At 45.7% G+C, this 27,570-nt stretch overlaps 1 protein-coding gene across 1 annotated transcript in view; it reads right to left on the bottom strand.

Moving 5' to 3' along the window:
* Nucleotides 1–27,570, bottom strand: part of RTEL1 (regulator of telomere elongation helicase 1) — a 177,222-nt gene that overhangs the window by 57,906 nt on the left and 91,746 nt on the right. The window contains exons 18-25 of the mRNA XM_081323881.1: nt 26,733–26,846; nt 21,065–21,105; nt 19,505–19,590; nt 17,197–17,274; nt 8,504–8,581; nt 5,794–5,937; nt 4,561–4,676; nt 2,400–2,523 (exon numbers count right to left, since the gene is read on the bottom strand). Of these exons, the coding sequence (XP_081180007.1) occupies nt 2,400–2,523; nt 4,561–4,676; nt 5,794–5,937; nt 8,504–8,581; nt 17,197–17,274; nt 19,505–19,590; nt 21,065–21,105; nt 26,733–26,846 (781 nt within the window). The remainder of the gene's footprint in view (nt 1–2,399; nt 2,524–4,560; nt 4,677–5,793; nt 5,938–8,503; nt 8,582–17,196; nt 17,275–19,504; nt 19,591–21,064; nt 21,106–26,732; nt 26,847–27,570) is intronic.

The raw sequence follows: 27,570 nt of genomic DNA, 5'->3' as shown, positions 1-27,570 counted from the left end.
GAGCCCTGACAGCCCTGCAGCTCCAGCTGTCTCTCGCTCAGGCTTGTGCGGTGCTGCCACCGGTTCAGCTCATTCCCCTCCCCCCGCTACCCACTTTTCTAGGATGGTCGCGTACCACCTGCCAGGTGCCAATGTACCACAGGTGGTACCCGTACCACTGGTTGGAAAGCTCTGTTCTAGTCCAACCTCCTGCAAAAACAGGAGACCCTAACTGTTTCAGACAAATGGCCGTCCAGTCTCTTCTTAAAGACTTCCAGTGTTGGAGTATTCACCGCTTCTGGAGGCAAGGAGTTCCACTGGTTAATTATCCTCACTGTTAGGAAGCTTCTCCTTAGTTCTAGGTTGCTTCTCTCCTTGATGAGTTTCCATCCATTGTTTCTTGTCTTGCCTTCTGGTGCTCTGGAGAATAATTTGAACCCCTATTTTTTGGGGCAGCCCCTCAAGTACTGCAATACCGTTGTCGTGTCACTCCTGGTCCCCCTTTTCTCCAGATTGGCCATACCCAATTCCTGCAACTGTTCCTTCCTGTGTTTTAGTCTACAGGCCTTTAATCATTCTGGTTGCTCCTCTCTGCAATTTCCCCAAAGTCTCAGCATCTTTTTTCATAATGCGGTGAACAAAACTGGATGCAGTATTCCAAGTTGAAATTTTAGAATTTCAACCGTGGAAGCAGGTTAATCTTCCTGGAGTGATCATAGCCATCTTGAATTAACTGGAGGTGTTTTTTTGGGGGGGGGGGGGCGCTAAGGTTCACCATCGTACTGAGCCTTGTATTCCTGCATTGATTGGTCAGGGTGGTAGGCATAAACAGAGTTAAACAGGCAGGACAGTGAACTCATGAGAAAGTAATGAAGTCGGCGAGACTTGCGTCAACCGCGAGATGGGTGAGCATCAGTAAAACAAATAAACCAAATGTGAGGGAATATTCAAACTGTTCTTGAAAAGAAACATCCATTTGCCATCAGAGGAAATTTCAGCTCTTAAAACGGGCGCAGCAACTGCGTAATTGAAGCAGTTCTTAAAAGAGTTATTTATTTATTCCTAGGAAAAAGAATGTCCTGCTCTGCCAAATTCCCACTTGAGAGAATTCCCTAAAACTAAAGCTATCAAGCCACTAGAAAACAGATCAGCTGTGCTGATTCACTCCAAGGACTGAACTCAGTCCCCAATTCAATTGACTGACTAGATCGGGGTTGTCAAACTTGCAACGCCACGAGACGTGTCGTGATTTTTGTCCCCATTGCCGGCAATCGGGTAGGGGCGGTTTCGGCATGACCCATGGGATGACAATCTGACACCCCTGGACGAGAAAGTCTATGGAAATTCTCCATCATTCAGGTCCTGGTTGTCCCAAAGGTGCTTTTTCCAAAAGACAACTGGAGTTTCTTGGTTGTTTTTTTCCCCAGGAGCCGAACATTTTTCAAAGGTAAAAAAACCAAGCAAGTCCAGATGCCTTTTGGGATAACCAATCGGATGAAACAGCCGTCTCAAGTCAAATGAATTACAAAATGGGACCCAATTGTTATCCTAACAGGCTTGGATGTAAAATTCAGAGGAGACCCTTGCACCTGAGTGGGTGATCGAACAGTGTTTGGATATATTTTATATTGTTAACTAATCCAAAGGCCTTTGAACTTAAAATTACCAAACAAAATAATTTAGTGTTTCAACCAATTAGGAGGCCTTGGTCCTTCCCTGACCTTGGTTATTTACTTGCAGACGTTTTGTTACCCAAACTAGATAACATCATCAGGGCTAGAAGAGAGTGGAGGTTTGTGGAGAGGAGGAGGAGGAGGAGGAGGAGGAGGAGGAGGAGGAGGACAACGACTGTGGGGTCCTTGGTGCCCTTTGAGCTTGGTTGTTTTCTTGCAGACGTTTCATGACCTAACTAGGTAGCATCACCAGGGCTAGAAGAGAGTAGAGGTTTGTGGAGAGGAAGAGGAAGAGGAGAAGGAGACCTGTGGGGTCCTTGGTGCCCCCTGAGCTTGGTCGTTTTCTTGCAGACGTTTCATTATCCAAACAAGGTAGCATCACCAGGGCTAGCATCAGTGGACTAGCACGGATGATGTTACCTAGTTTGTTAATGAAACGTCGGCAAGAAAACACCCAAGCTCCGAGAGCACCAAGGACCCCTCATTTCAACCCTGAGCTACAAATACCTATTTCCAAAAATCTCCTTTGACTCCTCCCTGTTACACTGGAAGGCATCCAAACACTTTTGTTAAAAAGGTATTAGGTCAAACTGACAATAGCTGCTGATCCTGAAACTGGATCAAGATTCTAAAAAAAAAGGCTGCGGGCAAATGCTTTAAATGTCTGACGTCCTCACCAAAGCAGAACCTCAGATAATTTGGTGACTTTCTCCCCCCACCCTCAAGGTGTTGCTGTTTTATACTTACAGACTGTTGGAGAGTACGGAAGAATTGAGAAACGTCCCTGATAGCATGTCCAAAGTTTTCATAGGTTTTAACGTGAGGGCGGACCCAAGAGGGCAAGTTGGCTTTTGTATCCGTCTGCGTGAACCTGTGGGGAATTGAAGAATTATAGTCAGCCCTGACAAGAAGATTACAGGTAATTTTTTTTTAAATTTTAATTCCATTTATATCCCGCCCTTCTCCGAAGACTCAGGGCGGCTTACAAGCTTAGCAGTAGCCTTCATTCTATGTATATGCCTGCTTATTAGGGCTTTCACACACACCCCAAGCGGCATTATTACAAAGTCAGCTTAATTGCCCCCAACAATCTGGGTCCTCATTTTACCTACCTCGGAAGGATGGAAGGCTGAGTCAACCTTGAGCCTGGTGGGATGCGAACCTGCACTAATTGCAGGCAGCTGGTGTTACTTAAGGAGGCATTAGCCCACTGCTCCACCAAGGCTGTTACGACCACAACAACCCCAAATTTCAGCTGCGGAGCGAGACATTTGTTAAGTGACTTTTGCCTCATTTTATGACCTGTCTCGTCACCGACGTTAAGTGAATCACCACCACTGTTACTAATTTAAAGCTGAACACTGAGTTTGCTTGTCTGAAGGTCAAAAAAGGTGATCACGTGACCCTGGGACACCGAAATCACCATAAATAGGAGCCGGTGGCCGATTGTCTGAATTTTGATCACATGACCACGTAAGAAAAATGGTCGTAAGTCATCTTTTCCACCCCCCAGGGCTCCGTTATAAATTGAGAACTACGTACGTTCCTAACCCTTCCTTAGGATATATTCCCAAGGTATTTTAGAAAGGGAATGGAATTGGCCGAACGCTTGGCGCTCTTTGACTGCCATTAATGAAAAGAAGCACTTTGAAACTTGTACTTGCAAAATATTACAAAAACCTTAAAATTTAGTTAAAAACTGCTGCCTTGGGTTTTTTTTAGTAAAAGGTCTGGAGGCTAAATTGTATGATGAACGATTGAGGGAGCTAGGTATGCCTAGCACAGGGGTAGGCAACCTTGGCTCTTTTATGATTCGTGGACTTCAACTCCCAGAATTCCTGAGCCAGCCATGCTGAGGGGAAAGGGAGTTTCCAAGCTGAGCCATTCTGGCTCAGGAATTCTGGGAGTTGAAGTCTGCAAGTCATGAGGGAGCCTTAGCTCCTCCATGCTGGCTCAGGAATTCTGGGAGTTGAAGTCCGCAAGTCATGAGAGGGCCATAGTTCCCCCATGCTGGCTCAGGAATTCTGGGACTTGAAGTCCATGAGTCATAGAAGAGCCAAGGTTGCCTACCCCTGGCCCTAGCATATCATAGAAAAAGATTAGGGGGGACATGGTAACTATCTTCAACTACTTCAGCAGCTGCCACACAGAGGAGGGGATTTGATTTATTCCCCAAAGCAGCAGAGGGCAGAAGTTATGGGTGGAAGCTTGCTAAAACAGTGATCCAACCTAGTAGTAAGGAGAATTTTTTTGAACACAGAGCAATTGATCAGTGGAATAGCTTGCCTCACAAACTTGTGGGTGCTCCATGACTGGAAGTTTTCAACAATAAACTGGGCAACATGTGTCTGGGATGAGCAGGGGGTTAGACTAGAAGGCCTCTGAGGTTACTTCAGGCCCTAGGATTCGCAAATCCACTTTCCCGTCCCCATTTGGCAGAGGATCTTCCCCACAGCTCTTTTTTTTTTTTTTAGTACAGGTAGTCCTTGACTATAGAGTCCAAAGTTTTTGTGGCCAAGTGAGACATTTCTTAAGTGAATCACTGCGGTTGTTAAGTTAATACACAGTTGTTAACGGAATCTGGCTTCCCCATTAATTTTGCTTGCCAGGAGGTTGCAAAAGCTGATCCCGTGACCCCAGGCGTGGCAACCGTCATAAATATGAGTCAGTTGCCAAGCGGCCAAATTTTGATCACATGACCATGGGGAGGCTGCCATGGTCATAAGCGTGAAAAAAAAAGTGTCATAAGTCACTTTTTTCCAGTGCTGTTGTGCCTTTGAACGGTCAGTAAATGAACTGTTGTAAGTCAAGAACTACCTGCGCAAATATATCTGATCTCTACATTCAGTAGATGAGAAGGAGTAAGTTAGCATTAATGGTAGAAAAGTCCACCGGGAGGAAAGGACACCTTTGGTCGCAGAGGAAAATGGCGCCATAATCTTGCCGATGTCGGATAACTCTTCCGATAGCTTGGTTCACGGCACGAGAAGCCTGCTGCTTGTACCAGGTGCTTCCAGACAAATACTAAATAGGGCGGAAAGAATATAGCTGTCATGGTTCCGACAGATGTGAAAACTCTTCAAAGAACTTCGAGGCGTTGTTTACCTTAAAGAATCTTTATTCGAGTAGCATAGCATCGGCACGTACACAGTCGAAGCCAAAATCTGAATTTCCCCTCCCCTGAGCACATAGTATCAAAGCACAATTCCCTCCTCCAATTAACAGTCATAAATCACATTCCCCAATTAGTTTGAAGCTCGCCATTTCTTATCATCTCTTATTTCAATAACCTTGGTTCTCACGCTAGGTTCAGCCTTATTGTGTCTAGCTAGACTCTCAGGCACATTTTCCACCCACCCCTCTCCCCAGCATCATCGAACTCTAAAAGCGAAAAAAAGAAAATGGCTGCATCTCCATCTGTTGCCAACGCAAAAACATCCAATGTTAGCAGTGTTGACATCAGCTTTATTTTACAGAGCTGTCTTCTGTTTTTTTAATTCCCAGCCTTTACAGAAAAAACAACAACAAAACAGAAAAAGGCCAGGCAACGGTTTAAAAATTTCATCCGTGCTCCATCTTACAAGAACTATGTCAGTGCTTTAATCTATAGTTAGTCAGAACAGGGGAAAGTTGCAGGCCCAGTTCTGGGAAATTACTTAAACCGCTATCCAAAACAAAATCCCAATTAAATCTAGCAACATAAAGGAGCTTGTCACGTATTTGATGTGTACATCATTCTGTCTAGACTGCAGACAGATGAGAAGACCGTGATTTACTGGTAGGCTTCCATAATAATTGAAGTGGAAAACAAGATTGTCTGTTTCACATGTAACAAGGGCAATAGCCACAAACTACCCCAAATATCCTACCAAAATGATGAGTGCTAAGAATGTTTACGAGCTCGGTTCATTCCATTTGGAAAGCATTCAGCAACAATGCCTGTAGCCCAAGAAATCAAGACAGAAATCCATACGAAAAGAGGGGAAAGAACAAAATCCAGATTTACCAACTCAAAAACAGGCAGGATATTCCTGGTGGAGTCCAACGAGGCCATTGCAAGGTCAAAAATGGAATGTTTTGGAAGAAAACATTTCAAACTTTGACATGTTTTCTGTGATCAAAGCAATGTCTCTCGCCTTACCTGCCCATTGGCATCTTTTGTCTTCATCTCATCCAAAAATTGCATCTTTAACATGATCCTGGGGTCTTTGAGAGGGGGGTATGGAAGCCCAGTGATGATGACGCCTCGTCCATTCTTATCAGCAAAGTCCAAACCTTCGCTAGCCTGAAGGCAAATCATGTGTTTTATCAACATGTCTGCAGGAATCAAGGTGCTGCCTCACATTGCATCATACACTCAGAATTTTTTGACAGGTGGGGTGGCAGCTTAGTCCTGGTGGCGCAATGGCTAAATGCAGTATTGCAGGCAAACTGTCCACAGCCTGGAGTTTGATCCCGACTGGCTAAATAAAGGTTGACTCAGCCTTCCATCCTTCCGAGGTCGGTAAAAGGAGGACCCAGGTTGTTGGGAACAACATAGTGACTCTGTAAACCAGAGTGCACTGTAGAGCATTGTAGGGCTGGTGTATAGGTCTCAGCACTATTGCTTATTTTAAGTTTAGATCCTAAAGGAAATCAACCCCGACGGTTCTGTAGAAGGACAGATCCTTAAGTTTAAGCTCAAATACTCTGGCCACCTAATGAAAGGACAGGACTCCTTGGAAAAGACCCCGATGTTGGGAAAGATGGATTTTATTTTACAGCTTATTCACCGGAGACAAATTCCTTGTGTGTTCAATCACACTTGGCCAATGAAGAATTCTATTCTATTCTATTCTATTCTATTCTATTCTATTCTATTCTATTCTATTCTATTCTATTCTATTCTATTCTATTCTATTCTATTCTATTCTATTCTATTCTATTCTATTCTATTCTTCTATTCTATTCTATTCTATTCTATTCTATTCTATTTTATTCTATTCTACAATCTGTTTATTCTATTGTATTGTATTGTATTTCTATTCCATTCTAATTCTAATTCTACTCTACTCTTATCCTCTGTTCTGTTCTGTTCTTAGCTTTGCCCGATTTTGAGGGCTCTCGAGAGTTCTGCAGAGGTCAATGAAAACCTGCCATCCAAAGAGTTAATAACTGTTTGAGTCTTTAGCCTCCTCCTCACACCCTGGACGGTACCTCTTTACTCTCCTACCATCGGGTAGGAGATATAGGAGTATAGCCAGCCGCACCAACAGGCTGAAAAACAGCTTTTATCCGTGGGCTGTTAGGCTTTTGAACGGGAAATAATTTTATAAACTTTATACAGAATTGACTTGCGAGGCTGGTGTGTGGTCCAATTAGTTCACATGGTGTAATAAGATGGAGGGTTTGTTGTCACTGTGAGTTGGGGGGTGGGAGCACGAAGGGAGGCTCAGCTAATCTCAATGTATACATGGTTGTACTTTGACAATAAAGGTTCATTCATTCATTCTTGCTGTTTGCTGTTCAGTTGCTAAGTCATGCCCGATTCTTCTCGAGTCCATGGACCACAGCATGGCCAGACCACCCCCCTGTCCTCCACTGTCTCCCGGACTTTGCCCAAATTCATCTTCATCGGGACAATGGCACGATCTAATCATCGCCTCCTCTGTCGTCCCCTTCTTCTCTTGCCCTCCATCTTTCCCAACATCAGGGTCTTCTCCAATGAGTCCTCCCTTCTCATTAGGTGGCCAAATTATTTGAGCTTCAGCTTCAGCATCTGTCTGTCACGGTTCCGATAGATGAGACCAGGAAAAACAGAACTCCGAGGCAAGAAGTTTCCTTAAAGCACATATTTATTTGGCTACAAAGTATCAGCACGATCAAAAGTGAAACCAAGACTGAAGTTCCCTCCCAAAGGTGACAATGTTACAAAGTGGAACTTCCCGCCCCAGTAATGTGTCATAAATCACATTCCCAATTAACTACTTGTGTGGGCTTTGTAAGGGAAGTTTCAGCCTGCCAAAATGCAGTCAGCAATGACCTTGGTTCCCACGGGACAATTTATTGTTCTTTCTAAACTTAAAAGTATGTCCCCTCCCCCCCTTCCAATTCTGTGGCAACCGAAAACCGAGTGGAAACGGCTTCAGCCAAATTCGTTTGTAGCGTTGACACTGTCCTTCTAAAGGACAGTCAGGGTTGATTTCTTTCAGGATCGACTGATTGGATCTCCTTGCAGCCCGGGGGACTCTGAAGAGTCTTCTCCAGAACCACAATTCAAAAACAAAGCCCCCTTGCACTTTTTTGGCAATCAGACGATGACTTCCAGTGCATGCAAGAGAGCAGTGTGTCTCAATCTTGGCAACTTTTAAGATGTGTACACATCTATTCCCAGAATTCCTCAGCCCACAAGCTGGCTGTAGATTGGAGGAAATGCAATGTGTGCAAAATAAGCCACATGCAAAGCCTCAGGTGGTACTATGCAGTCGATGTCGGCTTATCTGGCAAAGTTAACTGGAATTGTACCTGATTATTATTTGGACAGGAGAACACTGGCGCTAGTTTCCACCAGTGTTTTTCAAACTTGGCAGTTCTGAGATGTGTGGAGCACTTACCAGAAGTGCTGGCTGGGAAATTCTGAGAGTTGAAGGTCACCCATCTTAAAATTGCCAAGTTTGGAAAAAACACTGCTATGGAACATACTCAGGTTTATGCTGACCTATATAGCTTGAATATAAACCGCTCTCATTCTAGAACTTTACGATTCTGGATTTTGAACTGGGACAGGATCTGAATTTTAAAAAGTAACAGCAGTCACAATATATATATATATAAAATATTTAAATACTGTATATAATTTGAACGGCACGTACCTTTCCCCGGCACACAGCCAAGAAAATAGCACCATTTGATTTGGGGCAGACAACCTTTTCATAATAGGCATCCATAACCTAGGGGAGAAATTAAATTAATTCAAATGAAAAGATTAACAGACTGTACTTTTATCTAGCAAGAATACATGGGATAATTTTAGAATCCTGTTTTATGCTTCACTCATCGTGTGTAATTAAACAAATAGAACCATCTCTCATTGGAAAACACCCGCAGATATATTCATGCAGAAGCTGAATGACATCACTTTCCAAGGAAAATTAAAAAAACAAACCACGCTTATTATTTGTGTCCGTTATGTTTTGGGAAGCTACGTGCAAGGCAATACATACTGTAATTATTTCGTGCTATAGATGCCAATAAAGGAAATGCATGAATTAGGAAAAGAAGACACCAATGATTTCATTAAGGAAATGCGAATTCACTGAATTGTGGCCTCATAGAGATGCTCATGATCAGTGGATACATTTATCAACAAACTAATGTCAACCAAGGGGCGCAATGGCTCAGTGGTTAAAGACATGGAGGTTGTCAGCTAGTCCCTAGTTTGGGTAATGAAACATCTGAAAGAAAACAAGCTCAGAGAACCCCAAGGACACCACACACTGTTCTTTCTGGATACACCTAGTTAGTCTCACTAGAACATTAACATCATGCACTGTCTAAAGGGTCCTGCATGTGCATTCTCCTCAGAGTGAATCCAGATGAAGGAAGATATTTTATTCCAAAATGTACTTAGTTCTTTTGGAAGCATTTAAGAAATAACATTAATTCTGGAACGGCTGCATCCAAAAGAGAGTACCGTATTTTCCGGCGTATAAGACGACTGGGCGTATAAGACGACCCCCCCCCCCAACTTTTGAGATGATTTTCAAGATTTTTCGTCTTATACGCCAGAAAATCAGCGAGCCCGGGAAGGCACGCCCTCCCCTCTCATTGTGGAGGAAGCAGGGCAGGCTGGCGTCTGGCGGGAGCCGGCAGGGCAGTCCTGCGCACGTGCGCGCTCCCTGGCTGTTAAGGAGCACTCCTTAGCAGCCAGGGAGTGCGCACGTGTGCAGGACTGCCCTGCCGGCTCCCGCCCGACGCTCTTCCCTCTTGAGGCAGCATCGCTCCCCGGCTCCTAAGGAGTCCTCGGGGATGCTGCAAGAGGGAAGAGCGTCGGGCGGGAGCCGGCAGGGCAGTCCTGCACACGCACTCCTTAACAGCCAGGGAGCGTGCGCGTGCACAGGACTGCCCTGCCGGCTCCCGCCAGACGCCAGCCTGCCCTGCTTCCTCCACAGTGAGAGGGGAGGGCGTGCCTTCCCGGGCTCGCTGATTTTCCAGCGTATAAGACGACTGGGCGTATAAGACGACCCCCCAACTTTTGAGATGATTTTCATGGGTTAAAAAGTCGTCTTATACGCCGGAAAATACGGTAATAAAAAAAAGGGTCTGATTATACCAGCAATTACAGGTCCTCTCTGTAACTTTCTGTGTTGGAAAAAAACTGAAAAGCAATCAGCAAGGTATGTTTGCATGAAAAAGCTAGGAATTCACTTCAAGTGCAGGTAGTTTTCGACATGCAATTGGTTCATTTAGTGACTGTTCGAAGTTGCAACGGCATTGAAAAAAGCGACTTGTGGCCAGGATTTTACTTACGACCACTGCGGCATCCCCACGATCACGTGATCGGATTTGGGGCACTTGGCAACTGGCATTGTATTTATGACCGTTGCACTCTCCCAGCGTGATGCGATCCCCATTTGTAACCTTTCCAGCTGGCTTCCAGCAAGCCAAGTCAATGAGGCAAGCCAGATTTGTGTAACAATCACTGATTCACTTAGGAACTGCAGTAATTCGCTTAACAATTGTGGCAAAAAAAAAGTCGTAAAATGAAGAGCAACTCATTTAACAAGTGCCTTCCTTAGCAATGGAAAATTTGGGCTCAGCTGCGGCCACAGGTTGAGAACTACCTGTTAATTTATTTAATAGCATTAATTCATGAAGAAAATTCATATGGCTGCTCAACTCACTCACAGTGACTCCAGGTGACTTACAAAGATAAAACTCAACAAAACTCAATCAACACACACACACACACACACACACACACACACACACACACACACACACAGACACCCTGGCAACAACAGTCAGATCAGCCACGTTATGGGCACCATACCACTCTGGGATCCCTAGTCCAGGGGTAGGCAACCTTGGCTCTTTTGTGACTTGTGGACTTCAACTCCCAGAATTCCTGAGCCAGCCATGCTGAGGGGAAAGGGAGAGGTTTCCAAGCTGAGCCATGCTGGCCCAGAAATTCTGAGAGTTGAAGTCCACGAGTCATGAGGGGGCCATAGTTCCCCCATGCTGGCTGAGGAATTCTGGGAGTTGAAGTCGCCAAGTCATGAAGGAGCCATAGTTCCCCCATGCTGGCTCAGGAATTCTAGGAGTTGAAGTCCACGAGTCATGAACGGGGCCATAGTTCCCCCATGCTGGCTGAGGAATTCTGGGAGTTGACGTCCATGCGTCATAAAAGAGCCAAGGTTGCCTACCCCTGTTCTAGGGAACTCTATCCAGACTCTTTTCTCTATTCAATATGTCTAGGACTACCTACTTGAACAGGGGGCTGGACTAGAAGATCTCCAACCCTATTATTCATTATATGCTCTAGTTCTGGGGTCTCCAAGCTTGGCAACTTTCACTCCCAGAATTCCCCAGCCACCCATGCTGGGGAAACATATAGGTCAGGGGTCATAAAAGAGCCAAGGTTGCCTACCCCGGCCCTAGGCCTACTGGCAGAACCAGGTCTTATGGGGCAGGGGTAGGCAACCTTGGCTCTTTTATGATTCGTAGACTTCAACTCCCAGAATTCCTGAGCCAACCATGCTAAGGGGAAAGTGAGAGGTTTCCAAGCTGAGCCATCCTGGCTCAGGAACTCTGGGAGTTGAAGTCCGCAAGTCATGAGGGGGGCCATAGTTCCCCCATGCTGGCTCAGGAATTCTGGGAGTTGAAGTCCACGAGTCATAAAAGAGCCAAGGTTGCCTACCCCTGTTCTAGGGCTTTGTGAAAGTGTGTCATGGTGAGGGCCAATCTCATCTCCTTAAGGATGATGTTAAGAGAGGGGACCCGTCACATTCCATGCCTCCCTGCTCTGGTGGATCCACTAGATGTGGCTGGGGAAAGTTGGCCCTTTAAATAACCCAACTGCAAGCCATGCAGGGCTTCAAGGTCACAACCGGCACCTTGAATGGGCAGCCAATGCAGATCCTGCAAGAGAGGTGACACATGTGCAAATCCAGGCTTGCACAAAACCATTCAAGCCACCTGTCAAACTCTACAGACGAATTTGGCTGAAGCCGTTTTCCCTTCGTTTTTTGATCACCGCAGGATGGGAGAGGGGGGGCGTATGTGTGCTTTTAAGGTTAGACAAAAAATAATAAATTGTCCCGTGGGAACCAAGGTCATTGCTGATTGCATTTTGGCAGGGGCCACAGCTTGGTTAGAAAGCCCGCACAAGTATGATTTATGACACATTGTTGGGGTGGGAAGTTCAACTTTGTAACATTGTAAACTTTGGAGGGGGAACTTCAATCATGGTTTCACTTTTGATCCTGCTGATGCTATGTAGCCAAATAAATATGTTCTTTAAGGAAACCTTTTTCTTTTTTACTGGTCTCATTGATCGGAACCACGGCACCACCGCATTATGAAGCAACGGACGCGTCTGGATATTTTTCCAGGGCAGCCCCATGTAGAGTGCATAATAAAAGCGAAGTCCTGAACGGGACGTATATTCAAGCTGCGTTCTTCCCGCTTGCAAGTAATCAAGATTGGAAAACACCACATTAGTTCCCACTCCTTGTGAAACAAGCCCTCCAAAAAAAAAATTAAACTACTGAAATCTATTTGCGACTAATGTTGTAATAATATATTAATCAGTATTTAACTAGAGAGGATAGTATGGGTATAATGTCCTTTTCTAATGCACCTTTATAATGCTTCGATTGTTTTGTGTTTTGTGGGGGGGGTGTTATTTTTTGTCCTTTTGGAATTTTTTTGGAGTTCTGTATTTTGAATTTCAACTTTGTTTTTAATAATAATAATAATAATAATAATAATAATAATAATAATAATAATAATAATAATAATAATAATAATAATAATAATAGGAAAACACTGCTTTAAACTAAGAGTTGCTACCGTTCATGATAACTGATCAACTCATATTAGCCCCGGCCTCTTCCAGCTGCAATAAGAAATTTGTCAGTTATTGGTAGGGCAATATTGTGAGGTTATTGGTAGCGCAATATTGGAAGAAGGACTGCCTGCCTACTATAGAGGAGTGGATGCTTAAAGTGTCAAATTTAGCAGAAATGGCTAAGATTTCTGCTTACTTGAAGGATCATTCACAAGAAAGATACATTTCGGTTTGGAGAAGGTGGATAGATTATATTCAGAAAAAATATGGGACTAAAAAGTTCCATTTAGCTTATGAGTAAATTTTAGATTGTTATAATTTTTTTTATAAGTTGGATATTTTAGAGTGTTTGTAATTATGTTATAGGCGGGTTAAAGTGTATTATGTATTTGGTTATTTATATAGTCGATCAATGTTAGCTAGATTATGATTACTATATATTTGTAACCCTGTAACCAGCTTTGGGAAGTGGGGGAGGGGGGTTTAGGGGGGGTTTGGGGATGGGATAACATTGTAGCCTTTATAAAACTTTTCAATAAAAAAAAATTCGTCAGTTGTGCTGAGCAAAACAAAACAGAAAAATCCTTGCTACTCACACAAGAAGGTCCAAAAAATACAAAAAACACATAATTCTTTCCCTGTTCCCAAGGGACAGTGCCTTCACTCTTACTGAGTAAAAATAGCTTTTTTTATATAACTCAGCATTTACTAATCCAGTGTTTCCCAAAAAATGATGATATAGTGACCATGGCCCCAAACCATGTAGCCTTTAGTTGGCAACCCCCAGAATGGTGAGTCACGCATCGGCTGCCCAATACCCCCATTAGCCCACTGACTGGGTTTGCAAAATTCATTGCGTCACCAACAATCAAACAAGCTGGTTTTTGTATAATATCCACAAAACACACACCCCAAGAGCTAAGTGAGATTTAAAAACAATCTCAAACTTAGCCAAACAGAGCTGGCGGGATTTTACCTGATCTTCTAAATCAGAGGTAGGGAACTGTGGCCCCTTTATGATTTGTGGACTTCAACTCCCAGAATTCCTGAGCCGACCAGTCCACAAGTCATAAAAGGGCCATAAGCTCTCTACCCTTGTTCTAAATAAATAAATAAATAAAATGACCTATGGAGTCATTTTTGTCCTGTTATATTAGCCCAGGCTGGATGCGTCGTGCCAAAACCGCACCCACCCCATTGCCGGCAATGGAGGAAAAAGTCGCGATACGTCACAACACGTCACACGACGTTGCGAGTTTGACACCCCTGTATTAGCCCATCCCATCAGGTCAGGCAGAGATGGTATGGTGGACTCAACCAAAGAAGTCCAACTGGCGGGGGTTCAGGAAGACTGTCGCCATTGCTCCCCTCCTATGGAACAGTCTCCCTCTGCCCAGAGGTAAGACCGGGCCTCCACTCTCCTGGCTTTCAGGAAAGGTGTAAAAAGATGGTTCTGTGGCTATGACGACTCTCCCAGATACCTCTCCAGATGTCAGTTTGGAGGAGGATGAACCAGTCCTGGGCACGTCAGGAGGGGAGGAGTTGGTCAATGGCTCTCAGCAGCTGGCTGAGAGGGCGTTGGCTGAAGCACAGCTGCAGCAGGACAGCCCCGAGGCTTCAGGTGGGGGAAGTGTGCCGCTGCAGCTGGCCAGCGATGAGGGGAGGAAGTGCTTTCTGCACCTGATTCCAGAACAGGTAGGGCAGAGAAAAGGCAGGAGCAGTGAAGGTCAGCCCAACTAGTGAAGGTCAGCCCAGCAGTGAGGAGGCAGCCCTGTCCCTCTCCATGGGCTGCACCAGAAGCTGGCTATTTAGCCAGCAGACAGATGGAGATGAGGTTGGAGATAATGCGTTCCTTGCCTAGCTGCCTGTTTCTTGGTGGTTGTGATCGCTGCCTTGCTTTGGATCGACTACACACCTTGATTTTGGATTGTGCCCTGTGAACTCTTGACTTTTCTTTCTCTTGTGTGGTGGATTTAATTTTGCCTGGTAGATTTGTCTTGTTTGGGGAACTTTCAAGTGCCTTGTGGACTCATTGGCCATTGCTCTATGGCAGGGCTCTTCAAACTTGGCCCTTTTATGACTGTGGACTTCAACACCCAGAATGAGCGAAGCTGGCAAAACTAAAAAAACACGCAGTGACACAGAACTCCCCAGTCTGCCTGGCTGAGGAATTCTGGGAGTTGAAGTCCACAAGTCATAAAAGGGCCACGTTTGAAGACCTGGGTGAGGAATTCTGGGAGTTGAAGTTCACAAGTCATAAAAGGGCCAAGTTTGAAGACCTGGGTGAGGAATTCTGGGAGTTGAAGTCCAGAAGTCATAAAAGGGCCACATTTGAAGACCTGGCTGAGGAATTCTGGGAGTTGAAGTTCACAAGTCATAAAAGGGCCAAGTTTGAAGACCTGGCTGAGGAATTCTGGGAGTTGAAGTCCAGAAGTCATAAAGGGCCACATTTGAAGACCTGGCTGAGGAATTCTGGGAGTTGAAGTCCAGAAGTCATAAAAGGGCCAGGTTTGAAGACCTGGCTGAGGAATTCTGGGAGTTGAAGTCCAGAAGTCATAAAGGGCCACATTTGAAGACCTGGCTGAGGAATTCTGGGAGTTGAAGTCCAGAAGTCATAAAAGGGCCAGGTTTGAAGACCTGGCTGAGGAATTCTGGGAGTTGAAGTCCAGAAGTCATAAAGGGCCAACTCTGAAGACCTGGCTGAGGAATTCTGGGAGTTTACTTTTTTTTTTATTTATTTACTTTTAATTAAATTTTTATACCGCCCTTCTCCCGAAGGACTCAGGGCGGTGAACAGGGCATATCTTAAAACTACAAAAGTACAAAAGTTAAAAAAGAATTAAATTATTGCCCACAATAAAAACAATAAAATATATATATAAATATTAAAACCCTAAGTAATTCCCCATCAGGCCAGGCCAGCTTGTTCAAATAAATGGGTCTTTAACCCGCGCCGGAAGGAGCGGAGATCCGGTGCCATCCGGAGCTCAACCGGCAGCTGATTCCACAAAGCCGGAGCGCCCACAGAGAAGGCCCTCCCCCTGGGGGCCACCAGTCGACATTCTCTGACTGGAGGCACCCTGAGGAGGCCCTCTCTGTGGGAACGCACGGGGCGGAGGGGAGTCGACGCCGGCAGCAGGTGGTCCCCGAGGTATTCTGGACCCATGCCATGTAAGGACTTGAAAACCATCACTAAGACCTTGAACCTCACCCGGAAGACAACTGGTAACCAATGCAGCTCGCGGAGCAAAGGTGTAACATGGGAGTACCGGGAAACTCCCAAGACAACTCTCGCGGCCGCATTCTGTACCAGTTGGAGCCTCCGAGTGGTCTTCAAGGGAAGCCCCATGTAGAGAGCATTGCAATAGTCAAGACGAGAGGTCACGAGCGCATGAGTGACCGTACACAGGGCATCCCGGTCTAGATAGGGCCGCAACTGCCGCACCAGGCGAACCTGTGCGAAAGCCCCCCTGGTCACGGCTACTACATGATCTTCTAAGGTAAGCCGTGCATCCAGGAGGACTCCCAAGTTGCGAGCCCTATCTACGGGGGGTAAAAACTCACCCCCCATAGAAAGTGATGGAACGTTGAAGTCCAGAAGTCATAAAAGGGCCAAGTTTGAAGACCTGGCTGAGGAATTCTGGGAGTTGAAGTCCAGAAGTCATAAAGGGCCACATTTGAAGACCTGGCTGAGGAATTCTGGGAGTTGAAGTCCAGAAGTCATAAAGGGCCACATTTGAAGACCTGGCTGAGGAATTCTGGGAGTTGAAGTCCAGAAGTCATAAAAGGGCCAAGTTTGAAGACCCCCTGCTCTATGGACTATCACCGGTCTGCTTTTGGCTAGACTTAATTGGGACAGTCTGGGTTTTTGGTGAAGGCAGCTGCTGGGGAATATTAAAAAAATTGCTATGTATGTGAGTGAGTGAGTGAGTGAGTGGGGACAGCACACTGGCTTTGTGTCTATGGAGATTCTCAACCATCCAGGTTATGGTTGTCCCAAAGGTGCTTTTCCAAAAGGCAACTGGACTTTCATGGGGTTTTCTTTGAAAACATTTCGCTTCTCATCCAAGGAATTTCTGCAGTTTTGAAGAAGCAGAACCCCAAGCACCTTAAGAGAATTGAAAAACATTATCCAGAAGACTTGAGGAGGACTTGTCCGTGCACTCTTTTATGATCAATCTCCCCTCAAGGGCCAATTCTGGGCGGATCTCTTTCAAGAGTCGTCTTGAGGCATAACCCTTATTGGAACCTCAAAGCATTAAACTATCATCATCTAATATTAGGAATATATTTTGGCTCACTTACATTTTACATCTTTCTGGGCCAAATATTTTTCTTTAGTCAGCAAGCCGAGGGTAAAATTTATGAAAGCTGCTGAATCCATCACTAAGCCAATTAGTAAGGAAATCTCAAAGGGCTCAAGGGCTCTGAAAGAAAAGTAATTTCTTAGGGGGGGAAAAAAACCACAACAAATTACGATGAAGTCTGACTGACCTCTGTGAATGTTCCTTTGTGCCTCGGTTCTACAAACATGGGCTTCAGGGCTTCTATTTTCCTTCCAATATCATGGGCCTGGCAGAGCAGAGACAGAAGAGATGAGATTAAAATAAGAATAGGGAGGACTCCCCCATCGTGTAAGGGAGGGCTCTCCAAACCTGGCCACTTTAAGACTTGTGGACTTCAACTCCCAGAGTTTCCCAGCCAGCATGTCATGGCTGGCTAGGGAATTCTGGGAGTTTTTCGAGGAACATAAAACAATAAGTTTAAGTTTTAAGTTTTATTGTATTTGTATACCGCCCTTCTCCCGAAGGACTCAGGGCGGTGAACAGGGCATACATAAAAAATACGAGATACAAAAATTAAAAAAGAATTAAATAATAGCCCAGTTAAAACAGTCGGTAACAATATACAATATAAAAATCCCCATTAAAAATCCCTATTAAAACCCCAACATATCCCCATCAGGCCAGGCCGGCTTGTACAAATAGATGGGTCTTCAGACCGCGTCGGAAGGAGCGAAGGTCAGGTGCCATCCAGAGCTCGACCGGCAGCTGATTACATAAAGCCGGAGCGCCCACAGAGAAGGCCCTCCCCCTGGGGGCCACCAGCCGACATTCTCTGACCGGTGGCACCCTGAGGAGGCCCTCTCTGTGGGAACGCACAGGGCGGAGGGAAGTTGACGCCGGCAGCAGGTGGTCCCCGAGGTACTCCGGACCCCTGCCATGTAGGGCCTTAAAAACCATTACCAAAACCTTGAATCTCACCCGGAAGACAACCGGCAACCAATGCAGCTCGCGGAGCAAAGGTGTAACATGGGAGTACCGGGAAACTCCCAAGACAACTCTCGCGGCTGCATTCTGTACCAGCTGAAGCCTCCGAGTGGTCTTCAAGGGAAGCCCCATGTAGAGAGCGTTGCAGTAGTCAAGACGAGAGGTCACGAGCGCGTGAGTGACCGTACGTAGGGCATCCCGGTCTAGATAGGGCCGCAACTGGCGCACCAGGCGAACCTGGGCGAAAGCCCCCCTAGTCACAGCTACTATATGATCTATAAGATCTATATGATCTATAAGAGTTGAAAGGGACCTCTTCAAAGCCTCCAGTGACAGAGCACCCATAACTTCTGAAGGCAAGTTGTTCCACTGGTTATTTGATCTGTTAAGGAAGTTTCTCCTTAAGTTATAAGTTGCTTCTTTCCCTGACTAGTTTCCATCCATTGTTTCTTGTCTTGTCTTCGGGTGCTTTGGAAAATAGGGTCACCCCCTTTTCTTTGTGGCAGCCCCTCAAATATTGGAACACTGCTATCGTGTCACCCCTAGTCCTTCTTTTCTCTAGACTATCCATACCCAGTTCGTTTCAGCCTCCCACCCCCGAAACATCTTTGTCGCTCTTCTCTGCACTCTTTCTAACGTCTCAACATATTTTTTTATAATAAGGTGACTAAAACTGGATGCAGTATTCCAGGCATGGTCTTACTAAGGCTTTATAAAAAGATAAAAGGTCCCCCCACACATGCGTGCTAGTTGTTTCCGACTCTAGGGGCCGGTGCTCATCTCCGTTTCAAAGCCGAAGAGCCAGCGCTTGTCCAAGGACGTCTCCGTGGTCATGTGGCCGGCATGACTAGACGCCAAAGGCGCACGGAACGCTGTTACCTTCCCACCATAGTGGTCCCTATTTTTCTACTTGCATTTTTACGTGCTTTCGAACTGCTAGGTTGGCAGAAGCTGGGACGAGTAACAGGCGCTCAAAATGGTACAAATACTTCATGTGATCTTGATTCTATCCCTGTTAGTGCAACTTAGGGTTGCATTAGATTATTTGGCAGCTGCCGCACAAGGCTGGCTCATATTTAAGTGATTGTCCACTAGGATTTCTGGCTGAGCAAGGGGTTGGACTAGATGACCTACAAGGTCCCTTACATCATCATCATCATTATTATTATTATCCCTCTCACAGTTACTGCTGTTGATTCAGGTTTCACCTAATCTGTATTTGTTTTTTATTTGCTTTTCTCTACACGGAGTTTCATTTTGTTGGATAGGGGCCAGTGAACAAGTCTGTCAAGATCCATCTGGATCTTAAAAGCCTATCATCTGGGGTGTTTGATATTCCTGCCAGCTTAGTGTCATCTCCAAATTTGATGAGTGCCCCTTCTAATCGCTCACCTAAGTCATTTGTGACTTCAACTCCCAGAATTCCCCAGCCAGACTGTTGAAGTTGAAATCCAAAGTCTTAAAGTTGCCAAATTTGGAGACACCCCCCTCCTGATCCAAGGGCTAGTCTGTTCCCCAAAGCAGAAACCTACTCTCCAATATTCCAGGTTTTTATTCATGATTGGATATGAAGGAAAAAACACCAGGAGTCCATTTGGTATTATTCGGACAAGATTAACTGCAATAAAAAACAGAGAGTGGGTTAAACCAGTTTTACCTGACCTCAGTACTGAGATAACATTTGTTTTTTTAAATGCCTTTGGACAGTCCTCTTCTGATCTACAGGCAGTCCTCGACTTACGGCCACAATTGGGACCAGAATTTATGTTGTTCAGCCAGATAGATCAATCCAGGGATAGATCCATCATCCATGGGGTCGCAATGGGTTGGACGACTTCGCAACTAACAACAACTATCTATCTATCTATCTATCTATCTATCTATCTATCTATCTATCTATCTATCTATCTATCGTCAACAAAAGTGCGTATAGTCAAGGCTATGGTTTTCCCAGTTGCGATGTATGGCAGTGAAAGTTGGACCATAAAAAAGGCTGAGCGCCAAAGAATTGAGGCCTTTGAACTATGGTGCTGGAGAAGACTCCTGCGAGTCCCTTGGACTGCAAGGTGATCAAACCAGTCAGTCCTAGAGGAGATCAACCCTGACTGCTCTTTAGAAGGCCAGATCCTGAAGCTAAAACTCAAATCCTTTGGCCACCTCATGAGAAGGAAGGACTCACTGGAGAAGAGCCTAATGCTGGGAAAGGTGGAGGGCAAGAGAAGAAGGGGATGACAGAGAATGAGGCGGCTGGATGGAGTCACTGAAGCAGGAGGCGTGAGCTTAAATGGACTCCAGAAGATGGTGGAGGACAGGAAGGCCTGGAGGAACATTGTCCATTGGGTCACGATGGGTTGGACATGACTTCGCAGCTAACAACATCCATCCTGTCTGTCTGTCTGTCTGTCTGTCTGTCTGTCTGTCTGTCTGTCTGTCTGTCTGTCTGTCTATCTATCTATCTATCTATCTATCTATCTATCTATCTATCTATCTATCTATCTATCTATCTATCTATCTATCTATCTACAGGCTGTAAAGCCCTGAGGGCTGTAAAGCCCTGTAAAGGGCTGTAAAGCCCTGTGAAGCGGTACATAAGTCTAAGCGCTGTTGCTCTCCGTTTCCTGCCTCACTGGGTGGAGCAGGCCAACATATTGGGACAAAGGCACATACAGATGTAAATGCAGAAACCACTGCATTATATGACATCAACTTGTAAGGTCCCTTTGAGTACTCTGGACTGACAGCTGCTTTCCAAGAGTGGTTCCCAGAAACAGATTTTAGAGCCCACCAGCTCTTGAAGAATCACCAGTGGCAGACACGGTGAAGGCCATGTCAGCGTTTGGGGTTAGTTTCCTCCTTCAACCCTCACTTATTCTGCTCCTTGAGCTGTGTGCCCTATCAGCTGCATGGCGGCATTCAGTCCTGATGTCATGGTTCCGACAGACAATTTAGCACCATGAACTGGGCATGGAAAAGAGATTCCAAACAAGCCCGTTTCATCGCTTGCTCAGGACTTCCCTCTGCCCAGAAGCTAACCAAGATGTTCATCTGTAGAGTTGACACCTGACTTGCACCCGGACTCTTTTCTGCCTTACCTATGGTTTTCCCAATGGCAGACAGACATTCTTCCGTAAATCTGTAAATAAAAGAGAGAAGGAATCCCATCAGCACGCAGCTTTCAGTTGTTAGGACAAAGGTCGTAAATTTCCGGGAAAAATGTGCTAAAACCGCTTTCCACGTAGTCAAGCTTCGACTGGCATGTGGGAACACGTTTACACGATGGCTGCAATTAAATCCCGTCTTCAGTTAAAATTCAAGAGAGGAAATTATAGAGGAGTCACTCAAGCTACGCAGCAAAAGAAGGGCAAAACAAGACGTTTCGTGCAGTGAGGAGAATTAAATGTAGGAAAATGGCAATGCTGCCAATGTAACTAGTTCAACTGGAGAAATGTTAAGCATCAGAAATGGCTTGGTTTAGGGCAGGGATGGCGAACCTTTTAGAGACCGAGTGCCCAAACTGCAACCCAAAACCCACTTATGTATCGTCATGTGCCGGGTGGGCGTGGCCCATTGGGGGTGGGGGTGGCCCATTGGGGGTGGGGGTGGTCAATTGGGTGGGCGTGGCTGCAGTGGTAATGGCAGACTAGGTGGGACTAAAAAGTTCAATCAATCCATTCCAACTTTGTGAGATCCTTATTTTTCCCCGCGAGAATTTCAAACTGATTGACTGATTGAACCATTTTTATTTTATTTTTTTGCGCACGGCAGAGGCCTAAAGCGAAAAGGTTTTATAAAACCCAGCTGAAGGCCTAGGACTGGGGCGACGGCGCGCGTGCCCACAGAGAGGCCTCTGCGTGCCGCCTGTGGCACGCGTGCCATCAGTTCGCCACCACGGGTTTAGGGGTTGGCTATGTGATTTATTTAAAGCAGGGGTCCCCAAACCCCTGGGACACGGCCCACTACTGGGTCTTGAGCCGTTTTGAACCGGGCTGCGGAAGAGGCAGGCAAGCACACACGCGTTCCCACTTTGCACAAGCATGACTTGTTTTAGGAGCTGTGCATGAAATTCTTCTATTAGCTTTGCTGCTGTCCTAGGGGGAAAAATTCTCTTATTGTCAATTAGCTGCATTTAGATCACAGAAAAAGTGGCCTGGTCTGACGTGGCTGAGAGGCTAGATTGTGGCTAGCAAATCCATTTACAGTATTTATATCCATAAACCTGAAGTATCTCTTTATTTCAGCCCCGTCTGGGGATGAGGTTGGGGGTAACGATACAGCTATGTAGCAATTATCTGCTTCATTTTGATACTTGTATTTATTTGTGCTCAATACAATTGTCTGTGGATCAATTTAAATGGGGGACCTGAAGACCTGGCTCTTTGAGCTTTCCAGCCCAGGCTGAGAGTTTTTAATTGGAGTTTTTAATTGGGGTTTTATATTTTTCAGGGATCAAATTTAATTATTTTTAATTGTTTCTTAATTTTTGTATTGTATTGACGTTTTTAAATACCTTGTAAACCGCCCTGAGTCCTACGGGAAAAGGGCGGTATATAAATTCAATAAACTTAAACTTAAACAGAAATATCAGCGGAGTCCTGATGGATTGTACCTTTAGTTCAACAGCCTGTCCTTACAATGGCCAGACATAATGAGCTGTGAGAACAATCTGAGAGACAGAAGAAAGAGCTACAGCCTACACCACAGTCAGTTTGAATCCAAAACCAGAAAAAGTCATTTGAGAAAATATTTTCAGAATTGACCTCTGGAACTTTAAAAGGTCTGTTACTGTTCAGTTGACGATAAAAGGAGCATTAGTTGTTGTGACATGGGTTTTCTTGTTTAGACTACCTCGAAGGACAGTCACAAAGGGACTTCCCAAGGTAAAGTCCACTAGTCTCTCAGCAGACAAGTTCACAGGCAGCTCCATTATTGTCAAAGTGAAGAGTCGCTGTTCCCCATCACCTCATTGATTGCGCCAGTCTTTTTGGGACGTCTGCACCACATTTCACAGTAGTAAATCCCAAAGTTGACGTATGTCTTGTGTAAAGAAAAAAAAAACTTGCTTTATCTGGCCAAAGTCTTCCACGATCCAATTTTATTGGGTGATCTCTAATTTTTTTTGGCCAGGGGAAATAGCTTCTCCTTCTCCATTTGATCCAGACCAGACCTAACAGGTAGTCCTCAGCGAGTTTTGCCCTGTTTTATGACCTTTCTTGACACAGTTGTTAAGCGAATCGCTGCAGTTGTTAAGTTAGTAACACAGTTCTTACGTGAATCGGGTTTCCCCGCTGACTTTGCTTGTCAGAAGGTCACAACAGCGGATCACATGACCCCGGGGACACTGCAACTGTCATAAATTTTAAAATGTTTTTTAATTTTTATTTTTATTTATTTTATTGGGGCTGTTAATTTAATTCTTTTTAACTTTTGTACTGCTGTATTTTATTGTTGTTAGCCGCCCTGAGTCCTTCGGGAGATAGGGCGGCATATAAGTCAATCAATCAATCAATCAATCTATCATCTATCTATCTATCTATCTATCTATCTATCTATCTATCTATCTATCTATCTATCTATCTATATGAGTCAGTTGTCAAAGGTCCAAATGTAAATTATGTGACCGTGGTCATCAGTGTGAAAAATGGTCATAAGACAGTGTTTTAAGGGCCACTGTAACTTTCAATGGTCACTAAATGAACGGTCGTAAGTCAAGGACCGGCTGTAATTTTGCAGCCCTCAACTGTGTCCCCTCTACTTCTTTTCTAGAGTAACCCCCCCACCCCCAAATGGCACAATCTCTCCTTGTAGGGAGTCGCTCCGGCCCCTTGACCGTTTTAGTTGTCTTCCTCTGAACCTTCCAGGGGTCTTCAAACTTGGCTCTTTTATGACTCGTGGACTTCAACTCCCAGAATTCCTGAGCCAGCAAGGGGGAAACTATGGCCCCTTCATGATTTGTGGACTTCAACTCCTAGAATTCCTGAGCCAGCAAGGCTCAGCTTGGAAATCTCTCCCTTTCCCCTCAGCATGGCCGGCTGAAGAATTCTGGGAGCTGAAGTCCACGAGTCATAGAAGAGCCAAGGTTGCCTACCCCTGGTATAGTTCGTTAAGAGATCAAATGGTCTATACCTGGTCTATACCTTCATTACATGTGGTTCTCAACTTACAACCATTTGTTTAGTGACCATTCCAAGTTACAACGGCGCTGAACAGGGTGTATAACCTTTTTTCACACTTACGACCGTTGCAGCATTCCCCAGGGTCAAAACTTAGCCGCTTGGCAACTGACTCGTATTTATGACGGTCGCAGTGTCCCGGAATCACATGTTCCTCTTTTGCGACCTTTTGGCAAGCAAAGTCGGGGGGGAGGGGAGGGGAGGGGGGGAAGCCAGATTCGCTTAATGACCATGTTGCTAACTTAACAACGGCACTGATTCACTTAACAATTGCGGCAAGTAAGGTCGTCAAATGGGGCACACCCTACTGAACACACCTTCACTTAGCAACAGAAATTTTGGGGTCAACTTTTTGTGGTTCATAGGTCGAGGACTACCTATATATCCTTTTTCGAGGTGTGGCAGCAACCAGAATCGTACGCTTTATTAGAGGGGCCGGTCTCCTCCTCCGACTGAGAGTCGTGGAGTTCCTCAGAGCCTTCCTCTGACTCTGATGTCACTCCAGCCCCCCCCCTCCTCCTCTGATTCCTAGACTCAGCTGCCGGATCCACTGGCTGGCGAGGAATCACAACACTAATACAGGTAGTCCTCGTCTTACAACTGTTCACTTACCGACCATTTGGAGTTATAATGGGAAAACACTGCTCTAAAACGCAACTTTGACCTAAGGGTTCACAAATCAGGCACGTTAAAAGTTAGAACTTATTTACTTTTATCACCATTTCTCAAGGTGGATCTTTTTTTTTTTTTACTAGCCTTCCTAGAAGTTGAAATTATAGGGCCGGATGGGACCCTGGAGGTCTTCTAGTCGCAAGTCCCTGGCCAAGGCAGGAATCCTTATACCGCCTTGGACAAATGTGTTCTAGCCGCATTAACAGAGGGATGATATTGTTGAAAGGAAAATCAGGCCCAGTTCCAAGTTGGGAATAAAATGGAGGCTGCTTAAGAAAGAAAGTTCCTGTTTATCGATGAGCAGAACCAGCAACAGCATGCAGTTCCGGGACAGGTGACGAAATGGAGTTGAGAGTAGGTGAGTGTTTATACCTTGTTTGGGCTTTGTATTTGAGATGCCTGTTCCTGTTCACCTAACTGCCGTGACCAGGGGGGCTTTTGCACAGGTTCGCCTGGTACGCCAGTTGCGCCCCTTTTTGGACCGAGATGCCCCATGCACGGTCATCCATGCCCTTGTCACCTCTCGCCTGGATTACTGCAATGCTCTCTACATGGGGCTACCCTTGAAGTGCGCCCGGAGGCTTCAACTGGTGCAAAATGCGGCCGCGCGGGTGCTTATGGGAATATCTCGATACTCCCATGTTACACCACTCCTGCGCGAGCTGCATTGGCTTCCGGTTGCCCTCCGGGTGCGATTCAAGGTGCTGATAATCACCTTTAAAGCCCTGCATGGCTTAGGCCCGGGGTACTTGCGAGACCACCTGTTGCCTCTGTCAACCTCCCATCGCCCAGTTCGCTCCCACAGTCGGCCTCCTCAGGGTGCCGTCGGCCAGGCAATGCTGGCTGGTGACCCCCAGGGGGAGAGCCTTCTCTGTGGGCGCGCCGACCCTCTGGAACGAACTGCCCCCGGAGCTGCAGATGGACCCTGACCTTCGGTCCTTCCGTCGTGACCTAAAGACCTGGTTATTCCAACAAGTGGGCCTGGACTGATCATAGTTTTTAAATGTGGGTTTTTATTGGTTTAAATTGTTCTTATTTCTTATATTGTTTAATCTTCTTTTAATTTTTGTATTTATATCTTTTAACTTTTTATTGTTGTGAGCCTCCCTGAGTCCTTAGGGAGAAGGGCGGCATATAAATTTAATAAACCTTAACCTTAACCTTTTCCTGGGCACAACCCACTGCATCTCCTCCTCAGCTGTCGGCCGGCCATCCAGCTCAGAGGCGGCTTCTTTGAACCTCTGGCGGTGGGCTGCGGAGCCCCAGAGTGCGCCGGGCGAGGGGCCGGCAGGCTGTGGCTGCTGACGGACACCGTTGGCCCCCATGCGCTCGCTGGCCTGTGTGTGCGGGGGCCGATGGTGTCAGGCAGCAGCTGCCCCAGCCCTTGCCTTGCCCCATGGCAATGGCACCCCCGCCCTGCCTCGCCTCACCCCGCAGGATGAGACTCCTGCCTACCATCCGGCCTGCCAGAGACGCCCTGGATCTCCTCCATCCCTGCCCACTCCCCACAGGCGCCCATCCCCACGAGCAACACTGAGGTGACCACGCCCACCTTGGTCACACCCACCCAATCTGCCATAACCACCACAGCCACGCCCACCCAGTGGGCCACGCCCACCCGGCGATAAATAAGTGGGTTTTGGGTTGCAGTTTGGGCACTCGGTCTCTAGAAGGTTCGCCATCACTGTAGTAGGGTAATGAAAATGTCTGCAAGAGAGTATTACAGAGCCCGCATTTCCACACTAAGCTTAAGATATTCTCTTCTGTTGGTTAAAATGTATAGCCATGAAAACTATTATGTGTAAAGCACTTATATCGGTATATATTTCTCCTTGAATGCTTAAGTGAACATCACCATCATCATCATCATTTAAAAAAAAAAAGTTTGGGGGATACCAAACAGGAAATAATTCATTACCTTTTATCGTAAGTGGAGCACAGCAAACCTCCATCCGGTCCCTTGGGGATGATTCCTACACAAATTTGATGTTTATCGATCACATGTGGGTTTTCCAGACACACTGGGAATGGTCTAAAGAAAAGGAGAAAGTCAACATGAGGTAATCGACGTATTATGGAGATGAGCTCCATGGCTTAATGCTTGTCTATTTAGTTCCTGAAACCAGGCAGAGGAGAAGGCAGCCACCCGTAGGTTCTTAAGAAATCCAGGAATCTGCGGTACCATTGCAGGTGGCCCTCGACTTACAACAGGTCGTTTAGTGGCCATTCCAAGTTACAGTGGCTATTGAAACAAGTGACTTAACGACTGTTTTTCACACGACCGATACCGCATCCCCAGGGTCATGTGACCAAAATTCACACACATGGCCATTGGTTCACATTTATGACAGTCGCAGTGTCCCGGTGTGTGTGTGTGTGTGTGTGTGTGTGTGTGTGTGTGTGTGTGTGTGTGTGTGTGACGTGATCCCTTTTGGCGACCTTCTGACAAGCCAAGTCAATGGGGAAGCCAGATTCAGTAACTAAACAGCTGCAGGGATTCACTTAACAGCGGTGGCAAGAAAGGTTGCAAAATGGGAGAAAACTCACTTAACAAATTGTCTCACTTAGCAAACGGAAATTTTGGGCTCAATCGTGGTCCTAATGACAAGGACTGAGTGTATATATTCATTAATTCATTCCTACAGTCTCCTCAGTTATGTGCACTGTTTCCTGGGAGGAAGGATGCTAACAATTTTCACACAAAGAAAAGAGAATTCCTTTCCCTAAGGAAGTTGTTTGTTCCCAATGACATTATT

This window comes from Vipera berus (genome assembly GCF_964194415.1).
Source record: "Vipera berus genome assembly, chromosome: 3".
Lineage (NCBI taxonomy): Eukaryota > Metazoa > Chordata > Lepidosauria > Squamata > Viperidae > Vipera > Vipera berus.
The sequence above is the reverse complement of the archived record's forward strand: the minus strand, read 5'-3'. Positions and strand labels throughout refer to the sequence as shown.